Here is a 13,891-nt window from a genome sequence, read left to right as displayed (position 1 = left end):
GTCATTTGACTCTGCTTCTCCCTTCTTTTGAGCTTCTCTGGGTCTCTGTGTTTCAGGTGCTACAGCTTTTAGCCACCTCCAAGTCCTCTGACAAGCAGGCATCACTAGTCAGAAGCCCTTGATGTAAGAGTGTCGTTTGTCCATGATCTTTTTGATAGTGCTTTTTACAGTTAAGTATTTGATATGTTATAGAGTTTTGCACATGTCTTAAAATGCAAATGACAGTCACCTTTGAGAGTTCTCGGTTTACCTTTACCCATTCCAGGCCTCCTGTTGTCACCTATGTATAAAGCTCGTCAGGAGTGAACAGCACAGAACCTGTTTGTATCCCTGTAGTTCCCACCTAGAGCTCACCCCACATACTGTTCTCTCATTGTCATGATAAAGCTAACAGCCTCTTTCAAGAACTTGTTCTTGCGGCTTGAGAGATGGATTAGTGGCTAAAGAACACTTGGCTGCTCTTCCTTTGGGACCTGAGTTTTGGTTCCTAGCACCCACTTTGGGCAGCTTATAACTGCCTGCAACTCCAGCTTCAGTGGTCTTCTAGACTCTGTGGGTATCCATATGCATGTGGCATACACATGTACAAAGCACGCATGTGTGCGCATGCACGCACGCATGAAAATACATACCTTTCTCAAAGAGAGCTTGTTTTTGTTTCATGCCCTGGTGTAGCAGAGGTGCATTTCCTGTGCTTGCTTTCTTTTGGGTCCTACTCTGTCCTCCTTCCCATTGTTCTGGTTCTTGCATTATTGATGCTTACATTACGTTGCTCCTTTGAATTTTCCTCTAGTATCATTTGTCATTTTCATCAGTGAGTGGACTGTGAATGGTGAAGGATGGCATATCTGTCCTTTGTGTGTAGAGGGTTTGGGACACGTGTAGTTTATCCAGTGATGATCAATTCTGCTTGTCATATAGCTGAGTTACAGTTTGAATTAAAAATGTGTTGATAAAGGAAAATGATATTTTCCCTCATGTCTCCCATTATCTTCTCTTTCCCTTCTTCATTGCTACCGAGGGCCAGTCAGATTTGGGATCCCAAATTGTTCCTCACTGTGAATACCTGCATTTCCCAGAGTGTAAGACTGTCCTGTAATTTAAGCACTGATTGAAACTTTAAAAAGGCATAAAACTTAAAATATGAAAGAATTGTGAAAGTTTCACTGTGGTCACCTGAATGTTCCTGTTTTACGTATGAAAAACAACTTAAGGGAGGCAAGAGGTTCGTCCCTATCATGTGGCTAGTTATGAGCAGGATTAGAAACAAGTTTCCAACTGCTCCCAGTCCAGTGTTTTGCGTATCAATGAACATAGATTGCATCCTAAAGAGATAGTGTCTTCAAAGATCATGGCCTGCTGATGCATAACACTGGTACTGAGTATGACTTCATTACCAAAAAATTCTAGTGTCCCAGGCCTGGAGTTCTTACTGCTCTGCCAAGGTGCCAAAGGAAACACGAGAAATGTTTTAAGTACTTTTGCAAGTAGGGTTGGTAGCAAGTGTTAAGATCTGGGGCTGTGTCTTCCTCAGTGCTCCCAGGATGGCACTGTTACCGACCCGTATCAGCTCCCGCATTTCTGCTTCCCAGGTGTACTCTGGTTGGTGAATGTGCTGCCTATGGCATTGCCATTACTGGTGTATGTTCCTTAACTTTCCATTCATCAAGTTGAGGTGCTGGAAGGATTCCAAGAGCAAGTGGGTGATAGCTGCCAACTGAATACAGCCATGTCTTTCCATGAAAACTATTCTTCTTGACTCTTTTCTAGCAGTGGTGGGTTGCCAAGAGAGAAATGCTTTTGCTTTACAAATGATGTAGCCATAGTCTAGAATAATAATGGTTCCTCTTTCCATTAGAAAGAATGAATATTACTGGCCCTTAAATTATTTAATTTTTTTGTTTCGAATGTACTGAATCATATTTTCGTTGTTGTTTTTTGTTTTATTTTCTTTTGGTTTGTTTTTTCCAGTCAGGGTTTCGCTTTATAGTTATAACTGTCTTGGGAACTCGCTGTGTAGTCCAGGCTGTCTTCAAACTCACAGCGATCCACCTGCCTCTGCCTCTGCCTCTGCCTCCATAATGCTGGGATTAAAGGTGTGCGCCACCAGCATCCAGCTGAATCATACTGTTTTTTATAAAACTCATTTAAATCTGTGGTTTTATGTGTATTTCATTGCATAGAGAAAGAATGTGCTGCCTATGGCATTGCCATTACTGGTGTATGAAATGTTGGTGTAGAGAAAGGTTGAAAGTGTAATGGCATTTCATTTGTATTTTAATGAATAAAGCTTGCCTGAAGATCAGAAAAGTAAAACAGCCAGCTACTGGCTCTTTACCTCTACTTCAGACTGAAATGGCGATCATGCCTCCATGAATCTCAGAGTGAGACTGAGACTGAGAGCTGTCTCCTCCTGTTTTATAATCCTCTCTCGTTCTGGGATTAAAGGTGTGTGTCATTGCTGCCTGATCTGTAAGGCAGGCCAGTCTGGCTGTTATACTTTTCTGATCTCTCTGCTTAACTAACCTGTCATATCATAATGAAGATGCACCAAGTGGAGCAGTTGCTGTGTGGCCCACATGCTAGCAGGAAGCACCTTAGTTTCTTTATTCATGAGCATTATTGTTCAAGTTTTTGTTCAAATTTTAGCTAATGTGCATTATGCCAGTATATTTTCTGTTTCTTTATGTTTCTTGAGATAGTCTTCCTATGTAACTTAGTCTGATTCTCCTGCCTCAGCTTCCTAGGTACTGGGGCCATTGGTGGGTACTACCATACTCAATTGCTTCTTAATATCTTTTAAATTGGGATGAACAAAGTCTTCAAGTTGAAAATATTTATGATTTACCTGGATAGTTTGAAAATAATTGTCTCTTCATGGTATTTCTACAGGTAGTGAGCCCTAAGAATGCTCTCTCTCATCCTTGTGTTTTTCATAGTCCTCAGAACATTTCTCTCAATCTGATACAATGATCCCGCTGCCCTTTTGCTGCCAATTTGTGTGTAAGCTGCTCCCAGTCACTTGACATTCTCAAAATTCTGCTCCTTTATTTCATTATTATTGTAGGCAAACTTTGGAAAGAAGCCATATTTAGTGGAATTTGACCCCCAAAGCCTCAGAATAATCATCAGAGTACAAGTAGTCAGCATTTGTGTACTTTCTCTATGGTAGCTCCAATTTGGAATTCTTCATGAATATTTTTTTTTTTCAAATCCTTACACAGCCATTAGAAGGAGGTATTTTCATCACCATTGTACACCAAAACATGGAGAGACTTAAGTAAACTGCCCAGGAAAGGTCACACAGATAACAAGTGGCAGAGCCACCATTCAGACCCCAAAGCTCACAGGCTCAACTACAAGAAATTCCTGCTTCTGTAAATGGCATCTTACTTGGGGCAGTGTGCTAATATTTGTACGCCCCTTACATCAGACATTGTATTGCCATTGTCCTGCTGGCTGTAGTTTTCCAGGTCTTTGTGGACAGAGCCAGTGTCTCTGTTCAGTGGTTCTCATTTCAGTGTGGTATACTTAGAAGACATAGTTATATGCAGTGGGGATGGACAGTCATGTTCCTGGTGTAGGACAAATGCACTGTGGTCACCTGAATGTTCCTGGTGTAGGACAGTGCCTCTGGTTTGAGTATATGACACTTAGGGTGAGGTCTTGAGCTGATCTCTGATGTTCCTGAGCTTTCTAGGCAACCCTTTGCTTGTCTGTGAAGTGACAGGTAGCAGCTTTGACTAAAAGTCATACTTTTTTGGGGGGTATGTTTTCAGGTCTCCCTCCCTCCATTTGTTATGGTATGTGGTTTAAGTGTATATAAAATTATGAGGAAAACTGAAGTCTACTTTTGGAAAAATAACTCCTGGTCTTACTGAAATCATACCAAACTTAGCACTTGTCACTGGAAGCATTCCCCATGGTCCTGCTGAGTCCTTGTGAGCTCCTGCATGGCTGCATGTGTCTGCTTGTATTCCCCTTCCTGGTGCTCACATAACCTGTCCCATTAGATTTGGTCATATCTGTCTGGCATTTCGTTGGACCTTCCTTTCAATATTAGAATGGTCATCTGGAGATGCAAATGTACTGTGGTCACCTGAATGTTCCTGTTTTGTGCATTTGTTGTGGGATGATTGACTTCATGAGTGGTTATGTGTGCAGTAAAACTCTGACATGAGGAATGGGGTTCTTTGAGGTCAGGGCTGAGCTGCTTGTTCTCTGAGTATTGCATTAGCTTAAATTCATTTTCTCATGGGTAAGCAATATTCATTCTTGGAGCTCTTAGGAATTGGCCTCCTTTGAATATCTAATAATATATCTTTTAACACACACACACACAACACACATGTTCATATCAAGTGTTAATACTTTAAACAAAAATCCTCTGTTCTGTCCCTACCGACAATTCCAGTTGTCTGCCCATTGTTTCAGCCCAGTGGAGTGTGGACTGCTCTTTTGGGAGAGGAGCTATCACCGGTGTGGTCTCAATATGGAGAAAATGCCTCTCTCTGCTCCTGTCCTGCAGAGAGGCAAGAAGGTAGATGTGTGGCATAGCACTCCTGTAAAGCCTGCCCTGGGAAGGGGCCTTCTTCAATGTCAGTGCCATTTGCCTTAAGCCCTCTAGCTTTTGTATTTCTGTGACTTGTCTTTTTGATTTGATAGAGATCTTGTTTGATGAGTTTGGAGAGGAAGGTGAACAGTTAGGATGCTCTCTTGGTTAGTGTAGTACAGAGAATCTTTGTGTTCTTTTGGAGCCCAGAGCTTGTTTTATTATATCATTATAAGTAGGAAATAGTACTTGTTTCCCATTGAAGCAAACTGAGAAGGCTTTCTGCAACCAGAGGTGCTCATTGAGGCTAATGGGTTAGTGTTCTGGTGCCCAGATTTGTTTGGTTTTGGGGGGAGAGAGAAGTGTGTCTCTAGGTTAGAACATAATGGGGTCTTACACCAGAGCCAAGGTTTGTTGGCATAGAAAGTAAGGCAAGAGAATTTGCTTTATTGACAGATTGTTCTCCTATTTGTGTTGTGATCAAATACAAAACTGCCATCCTGTAGAAATCAACTCTAAAGTGTCTTCAGCATTTTTAGCATGACCAGGTGACTACTATCTAGTTATTTTTATACTGTTTATTATTATTTGTTTGTGTGCATGGTATAAGTATGTGTTGGTGTGATTATGACTTACAAAGGTGTATGTTATTGTGCCTGGCTATTTATTTGTTTGTTTGTTTGTTTGTTTATTGGGAGGAGTGTTGAGACAGGGTTTCTCTTTGTAGTTCTGACTGTCCTGGAACTCACCCCTTGAACTCGCAGATTGCCTGCCTTTGCCTCCTGAGTGCTGGGATTAAAGGCGTGCACCACCACAGCCTGACTCGGTTCCCAGTTTTTACATTAGTGCTAAGGATCTGAACTCAGAGATCTTCAAAGCTTGTGAAATCAACACTTGACCAGCCTTCGCTTCCAAAATTTAGAAAATAGAAAAAAGACAGCAGCGTCTCCCCCTAACCCCTTCCCCGCATCATGCTGTGCTGTTGTGCCCTGGCTTCAGTGACTTGCTTTCTCCAGGACTGACATATGCTCTTGCTGGGGGAGGGGAGGTCTTAAAGTGGTGATGCCTTTGAGTGGTCATTTTTTGAGTTCTCTCCCCAAAAATTAAGCACCTTCAATGTGAGATAAATGTTTGAGGGAAGCAAGATCTCCTGGTTTTATGCCCAAGACAGACTCGGCATGGATTGGCATAAGTACTGTTGGCAACTCTGTAGAGTTGAACAATGCTCTGTGCTTTCCATCATCTTTTTATGATGGTATCTGTCAGAAGGATAGCCCATCCTTTCTTCCATTGTGTTGAAGGCTGTCAGTTGATTGTGGTTGTGCGACCCAGGACCTGAGCAGCTTCTGTCTGGTTGCTGGATAATTGCCAGTTTGCCATGAGTGCCCTTGTGTCAGTGAGCAAAGCTTGCATGGGATTCTCCCTAGCCCACAGGCCCTTCCCGAGCTCAGTGGATCTCCTACCTTGGCTGCACAGACTCTCTTACCTACCTGTTGTGTACATTTCACTCATTAGGACTGCAATTTGCATAATTTTATTCTCCTAGTGAAGAAGGACATTGCCAGATAAGCAGATTCTTAGGTGACTGATTGGCATACATCATCACTGTGCTTTTTCATGGCAAGTAGATAGAGCTGTGAAGCATTATTTAATAGATTCCATTTTAGGAGAGTTCTTGTTGGTTTTTTTAATTTTTTTTGTTTTTTTTATTTTTTTTTTTGTTGGTTTTGTTTTTGACTCCTACTTTACTTTTCTGTCTTTTGAGATGAACTTGAATTATCACTGACAGTTCCTTTTTTGCTTTGGGTTATACTCAAGAGTTTCAGTAGCAAGTTTAAACTAAATCTGATAAACTTAGCTTTAAATTTATTAGATTATTAACAAGTAACTATTAGGAAATTAAAAGGACTAAGTATTTTGATTACTGATTGGTTTAGACATCTCAATTTTATTGTTTGATTGTGAGCACTGGTGCTAAGTATTAGCCTAGACTTGGCGGCTATAAATAATTTGACTTGATCAATGAAGAATGGATACAGAATTGGTAATCCAGAAATCTAGATATTCTAAAGTGAATGGCTTTTCCTTAAATGTGCAGCTAAGGTCATTGATTTCTACTTAATCTGTCTCTCTCTCTTTTTTTTTTTTTTTAAGATGGGACAAGCCACTTGATACGAACTGTGGTGGCTTCTTGGAGACTTAGGTCTACGTTTTTGACTCAAAATTTAGCTACTAGCTCTGATCTGACTGAGAATGGACTGGTGCAGGAAAGGGTGTGGTGCCAGATGCTAAAGTTTGGACCTCCTTAGTTAGTCTGTAGTTTTTTGTTATAGGTTCAGGATGGGACTTTTGCCCTAACTTTGAAAATGTGTAGTGAGTTTCTTTGAACTGGATGCCTGCGGTGTGCTGTCTATGACCTAAGACTTTGCCTATGATTCTTAACCTTTTGGGACTTGAAGCCATGCTGAAATGGTCAGCTTGTCAAGGAGAAAAGATGTGAAGAAATTTCCTGAAGAAAGTTGAGTGTGCTAATGTACACAAGGCTGAGATGGGAGGATCATGAGTTCAAAGCCAACCTAGGCAACAAATGCAGCAAGACGATATCTTAGTAATTTAAAATTAAAGAAAGGAGTTGAGGTAATTGGAATAGAGAGGGAGGAAGACATTTTCTAAAGAAACCTATGAGAATATTTTGAAATACAGTATTTTTCCTTAAAACCAACCAGCTAGAAAGTGCTAGAGTCTAATCAGGCAAATACTAACCTATCTGACCAGATACACACTCCTGATGTTTACCTTGGCAAGGTGGTCTTTGGAATGGTTCAAGAATGTTTGCAGTTTCAGAAAAAGACTTTTTTTTTTTTTTTTTTTTTTTTTTGGTTTTTCGAGACAGGGTTTCTCTGTGGCTTTGGAGCCTGTCCTGGAACTAGCTCTGTAGACCAGGCTGGTCTCGAACTCACAGAGATCCGCCTACCTCTGCCTCCCGAGTGCTGGGATTAAAGGCGTGCGCCACCATCGCCCGGCAGAAAAAGACTTTTTAAAAGAATAGTTCAGGGGCTGGAGAAATAGCTCAGAGGTTAAGAGCACTGACTGCTCCTCCAGAGGTCCTGAGTTCAATTTCCAGCACCTGCATAGTGCCTCACAACCATCTATACTGGATCTGGTGCCCTCTTCTGTCACGCAGGAATACATGCAAATACATCACTCATATACATAAAATACATAAATAAAGAATGGGTTAGGTATGCTTTCAGAATCATAGAGAGCCCTTGGGGGAAGTTTATTGTTCTGGTACTTGTGGTCTCTTTCTTCAGTGCAGGGTCATATGATGGCACTGGACCTTTCCCATACCCTGCATGCTACCTACTTTGGTTCTTGGTGCTAATTATTCTTGCTGTTGTATTCTAATTAATCTGGAAGCCTCTCGCCAACATTGGTTGGTTTTTTTTTTAATGTTTGTCAAGTTCAAGTATATAAGAAGCCAAGTCCTTGGAGAGTCGGAAAGCTCTATACATTCTTAACTGGGCATGGCTCATAGCAGACATTGGCAAATACTCGTGAACAGTGAGGGTGGATTGATTGTGGCTGAAGGAAAGCATGCGCTCAAAAAGGTTTGGTTCAAAATAGAGAAATTTAGAAATGGGAAGTTTTACTTCTGTGAGTTTTTGTTACTGTTTTTTAAATCCCAGGCCCTTAAGAACAGTACGTGAGGGCCAGTGAGATGGTTCAGTTGGTAAAGCACTTTTCCATCAAGTGTATAATGGCCTGCCTGAGTTATGTAATAAAACATAGAGTAGTGGTTGCTACTTGAGTTAACCTAGTGTGTTGCTTTCTGAGAACAAAAAATTCTGTTTGTTTTTCTGAGTTTGAGATGACAGTTGGAGTCTTGTTCCAATCAGGAATGCCCTTTGTACTCACTTAGCTACTGCCTTGACCTAAGTCTCCTGAACTCGGGGTTGAGCCTCATTGCTGGGTTTGGTGAAGGATTTGTGTTTCTGATTACTTACATTAAATACCTAGTACAAAAGTTGCAGCTAGAATGGGTTCACTTTCAGATAGGTGAGAAAGCTCAGGTGCACATAGCAAACTCCTCTTCCCTTCCCCTTTGGCATGTAGGCATTATTAACATTAGTTGGAGTTAGTTGTGTTGTGTGTGGATTTGTTTGCAACCTAGACTTTTAGAGCTAAAAGAAATTAAGTGATTTAGAGACCTTGGAAGCAAAAAGATTGACTGCCATGAAAGGAATATACATTATACAGAGTGAGCTTACCAGCTGAGTGTGGTAGTGATTTCTTAGGTAGAAGTTAACCAGTGTATGTTGTTGGGTATGAAACCTATGACCTAGAACATATAGTGAAATTATCTTCTGAGCATCCCCAGTATAGGTGGAGTTTTTCCTGTCTTTTTGGCAGCTGCTTCCCAAATAACCAACGCAGAGGCTTAATATTAATTGTAAATGCTCGGCTAATAGCTCAGACTTATTACTAGCTAACTCATTTTAAATTAATCCATATTTCTTATCTATGCTTTGCCACATGGCTTGGTACCTTTTCTCAGTACAGCACATTCATCTTGCTTCTTCCTACATGTTTGCAACCTTCCAGATTCCTGACTCTGTCCTTCTTCCTCCCAGCATCCTTAGTCTGGTTGTCTTACCTATACTTCCTGCGTGCCTTTTTTATTAACTCAGTTAATATTTTTTTATTAATGAGAGCAACACATTTTCACAATGTACAGGATTATTCTACAGCACCCCAGCTTACTTGTAATTTCTTGAATAGAACTTTGGCCCTTGGAGGTCTTCCTGCTCAAGATTGTTCTTCCCACTCCAAACATCTAACAAAATATGATGCCAGACATGCAGAGCAAGTAATAGACATCAGAGAAGAATGTAAAGAATATAAATGTAAAAAATGTAAAGCTCTGTTAAAAAAAAAAAAAAGGTGGTCAACGAGAGCACCCTGTTTCTTTATTCCTCCTCAAGGGGACCAGGTACTTATTTGGACACTATTTTGGGGTTTCCCACATATACTCAAGGATGTTGGAGCTAATTGGACCTGTGTGTGGCTGGCCTGGAAGCAGAGGTGGGAGTCCCTCCTTCCTGACCTAGCCTTAATTTACTGGATAGTTGGTTTTATTTCAGCTTAGTCTAAAAGAAAAAAAACTCTATTAGAGAAAATATTCAGCATGTGTAATAATGGGTGTTACAGTCTCTACTGTTGTGAAGTTGGCAGTTAGTGTGCCTTCAGTTTTCACCCTCCTCACTCACCATCACCTGCCTGGCTGGATCATTTTTAATGCAGAGCCCACATATTTTATCCTTTCGTTGCTAATGTTCCTACTCTGCATTTTGAACTAGTTGAAACTTAGTTAAAAATCCGATGAGTAACCCGAGAGAAGCAAAGCACTTAGGGAGTAATTAAAGATTCGCTGGAGAAGCCCCCATGATCAACTGGGGCCCTCTGCTGTGTAGGACTTGCTGGTGCTGGACAGGGCTTTGGCCGGTAGGGAGGGGAGGAAAGTGCTGCCTCTTCTGGGATGGTGGTTAGGATGGGGGTCGTTTAAGCCACTTTGTTAGCTTTCTATTTGTAGAATTAACTTTGTAAATGAAACTCGTCTTTCCACGATTCTAATAACAAACTCTGATAATGAGGCTTTTATTTATAACTGGATGGAGGGGTTAGAGGAGATCATACCTTGTCCTCAGTGGTCAGGCTAGCATTTCTAACATCTTTTTTTTTTTTTTCATTTGTGATTGATTGTGTCATGACAGATGTTTGTTCTTGGTTTTGTTTCAGATGGGAATGACTGGTAACACAAGTCCATTTGGACAACCCTTTAGTCAAACTGGAGGGCAGCAGATGGGAGCCACTGGAGTGAACCCCCAGTTATCCAGCAAGCAGAGCATGGTCAATAGTTTGCCTGCTTTTCCTACAGATATCAAGAATACTTCAGTCACCAATGTGCCAAATATGGTAAGTTGCCCTTGGTTTTCTGTACTTTGGGTCTTTGTGGGTGCTTTGGCATATGGATTTTATGGTGCTTATATTGAAAAGCTGTAACTGAGAGTGTGCTATTGGTGATAGGAATGCAACCCACAAAGCTGAAGAGCACAGTGAGCTTTGTATTTTCTGGTTGAACTAGCAACAAGATGGGTAGGGAAGGTTGATTTAGCTGCTTTTTCCAGATTCCTTTTGTTGATGGAATTGTGTGTGAATTATTTTACTTTTGCAAAATTCTGAGTATCATCAAGACTGACTTACCTTGCTGTTTGTTAGTAGGTTGAAGCTGTCAGTAGAAGATTGATTTTTGTTACAGTCAAAAGACATTTGTATTACAAGAATTATGTAGTACTGATGAGGCAGATGTTGGGTATGACTTTATAGATGATTTCACATCTTCATCCTCCCCCCCCCCCCGGCAGGGTTTCTCTGTGTCTTTGGAGCCTGTCCTGGAACTAGCCCTTGTAGACCAGGCTGGCTTTGAACTCACAAAGATTCGCCTGCCCTTGCCTCCCGAGTGCTGGGATTAAAGGATTAAAGGCACCACCACTGCCCGGCATCTTCATTCTTCCTAAGAGTTCCCAGTTATAACAGGAATTTGTCTGTGGAATCTCTAACCCAACAAACCAAGGTATTAATGGAAGTGTCTCCTTTTGCCCAGAATAGAATCTGTTAGTTTAGAACACTGAGGGCTGGCCTCTGGTCCTCAGTGGTAACATCTCAACAGCTGAAGGCATAATGTGCAGGTGGTCACTTCCCTTCTTCCTTGTGTTTTTTGGTGACAGTGAGCCTTCCATATGTCCATATACTTCTACAGTAATGATTTGACAAGTCTTAGCAAAAAGTTGACCATGCTTTTTAGAAAGTTGTCTTTTGGCCTTGAAAAGCTAATTTTGAAATACTAGCACAAAGAGTTCCTGAGTGTTGTTTATTTTTCTTCCCCCCTGTAAGAGCTTCTCTAACTTTAGTATATCCCAGAATTAAGAGAATAACAGTGTTTACAGTGTTAGAGCACTGTTCTGAAGCTCTTGGGACGTAAGTGTTGAGGCCTTTCTCCACTAAGTGCACAGTCAGAAAGTAGAAACAGTGGGAAGAGGCTATCACTGTTAATACTTGTCTTTCTTTTCTTTTCTTTTTTTTAAAGATTTATTTATTATGTATACAGTGTTCTGTCTGTCTGTATCCTTGCTGGCCAGAAGAGGGCACCAAATCTCATTACAGATGGCTGCGAGCCACCATGTGGTTGCTGGGAATTGAACTCAGGACCTCTGGAAGAGCAGTCAGTGCTCTTAACCTCTGAGCCATCTCTCCAGTCCTCTTTTCTTTCTTTCTTTTTTTTTTTTTTTAAAGCAGTAAAACCCGCCTGTTTTCAAAACCACTCAGTGATTTTTCTGATTTTTGTTCTTATGACAGTCCCTTTAGCTCTCCTACCTTCCTTACAGTAGCTTTTGGTTGCCAGAGTTGTCTAGGGTTATGGGAACAGTGTTAGCCTCTGGGATCTGGAAGCCACATATACTGCCTGACCTCTCTCATGTTTTGTTATTAGTTCTCCCTCAGAAGACAGTGGCATGAACTCTGGGTCCAGCTGTCATTGCCTGTGCCTGCTTGGTACCCAGGCACACATTTAGGCTTCATTGAGTTATTTTTTTCTTTTGTTGTATTCTATGTTTTAAACAGGGGAATCCCTTACCTAATGTCCTCCTTCCTTTCCTCTTTCAATTTTTCTCTGTCTTCTTGTCCTCTCCTTTCCACTCTACTCCAGAGTGACAGAATCCCTGTACTCCAGGACCCTCTGCCAGCCTTGGCTGCTACTTTGGAGATCTAAATTCTCCAGGTATAGTGTCCAAGGGTTTCACAGAGGGACTCAGCAGAGCTTTCTCCTTTCAGTACTACAACAGGGCTCCTTTCAGCCTCTGCAATAACAAGTGTTTTCCTACAGGGCCACCTGGAACCTTGGTAATGTTTGACAGTAACCTATGACCCTTCCTCTGTACTGGTCATTACAATCTAGTATTGCCAGGCATTAACAAAATATGTTCCCTGGGGTACAACTGTCCCTGTTGGGAACCTCTGCTTTGAAGGATGGTCAGGAGGATCAGTAGCAGTATGCCTTGTTCTTTTATTTTCTGGAATATTGGACGAATTCAGTCAACACTGTTTCCCTTGGCTCCCTCAATCACAGTAAGCTAAGGAAACATTTTTGTCTACAAAAGCTGTAGTGCTCACTCCAGGCAGTTTTCTTATAAAGGCACATGTGAACTTTTGAGAAAGATTCTTAGATACCTTTGGGGAGTAAACTAGGTCCTTTACCTGTACTGTTTATTCTGGTGGCACAGGATGGGCCAGGCAATGTCAAGCCATGTGCCCATGAACATTCTGGAACAACTTTCAGTGGAGCATTGAAGTAAAGAGGTCAAGGCACAGACTGCATGGCATCTTTTTCAGTGTGTATTTACCTTATTCCTGCAATGACTTCTTGAGAGGCATCATTCACAGATCCCATTTATTGGCGTGGAAATTGAGGTTCTAAGGGAATTTGGCTTGTTCATGGCCATGCAGTTTCCTTTTCGTGGGGTTTTAATTGTATCCCAATGTTTTAGCTGCCCTGAGCTCACTTGGGAAAGGTTTCCTTAGCCTAGGCTTACACAGTTTGTTTGCAGTTCCTTAACTGTGTATTGTGATCTTTCTTGAATTTTTCTTCATTATATCTGGTGTCTTAAAATGCATAGATTTTACATGGCAAGGAAACATTGATATAAAAAACTAGATCTGCTACATTAAAAAAGAAAAATAAAATGCCCTGAACTAATGACCTTCTCCCTTTTTGGAGGAACCAGGGTTGGAGGGAATTATACTTTGAGAGTTGTTTCTGTGTTAAACTACCAAAAGCATCTTGGGGAGAAAAAGTTTTAATTGGCCTACACTTCCATATCACTGTCCATTATTGAGAGAAGTCAAGACATGAACTCAAGGCAGAAACCTGTAGTCACGGAAGCAAAGATCATGGAAGGAATGCTACTGCTTGTTTCTCATGACTTGCTCGGTGTGCCTTTTAAAACTCAAGTCCACCTTCTTAAGGGTGGCATCCCCCACATTGGGCTGGACCCTTTCACGTCAATCATTAATTAAGAAAATGCCTCACAAACTTGCCTAGACACCACTCTTATGGAGGCATTTTTTGGAACTGAGGTTCGCTTTTTTCAGAACCACTTGAGCTTGTGTCAAGCTGACAAAAACTAACCAGCACAAGAGGTAATTTTTAGGAGCCAGTAGACTTTGGTTCCAAACAGTTCACGTTAGGGACACTGATGCCAAATTACACAGGTTATGTTCTTC

General features: G+C 41.3%; 1 protein-coding gene across 2 annotated transcripts in view; it reads left to right on the top strand.

Annotated features, from left to right (window-relative positions):
• Positions 1–13,891, top strand: part of LOC121463856 (CREB binding protein) — a 147,488-nt gene that overhangs the window by 65,668 nt on the left and 67,929 nt on the right. For both annotated transcript variants that reach the window (XM_041676379.1, XM_041676376.1), the window contains exon 3: positions 10,352–10,528. In XM_041676379.1, the coding sequence (XP_041532313.1) occupies positions 10,352–10,528 (177 nt within the window). The remainder of the gene's footprint in view (positions 1–10,351; positions 10,529–13,891) is intronic.

This window comes from Microtus oregoni, unplaced genomic scaffold (genome assembly GCF_018167655.1).
Source record: "Microtus oregoni isolate MIOR12 unplaced genomic scaffold, Mior012 000027F_ref0000203, whole genome shotgun sequence".
Taxonomy (NCBI): domain Eukaryota; kingdom Metazoa; phylum Chordata; class Mammalia; order Rodentia; family Cricetidae; genus Microtus; species Microtus oregoni.
This window is presented reverse-complemented; position numbering and strand designations above follow the sequence as displayed.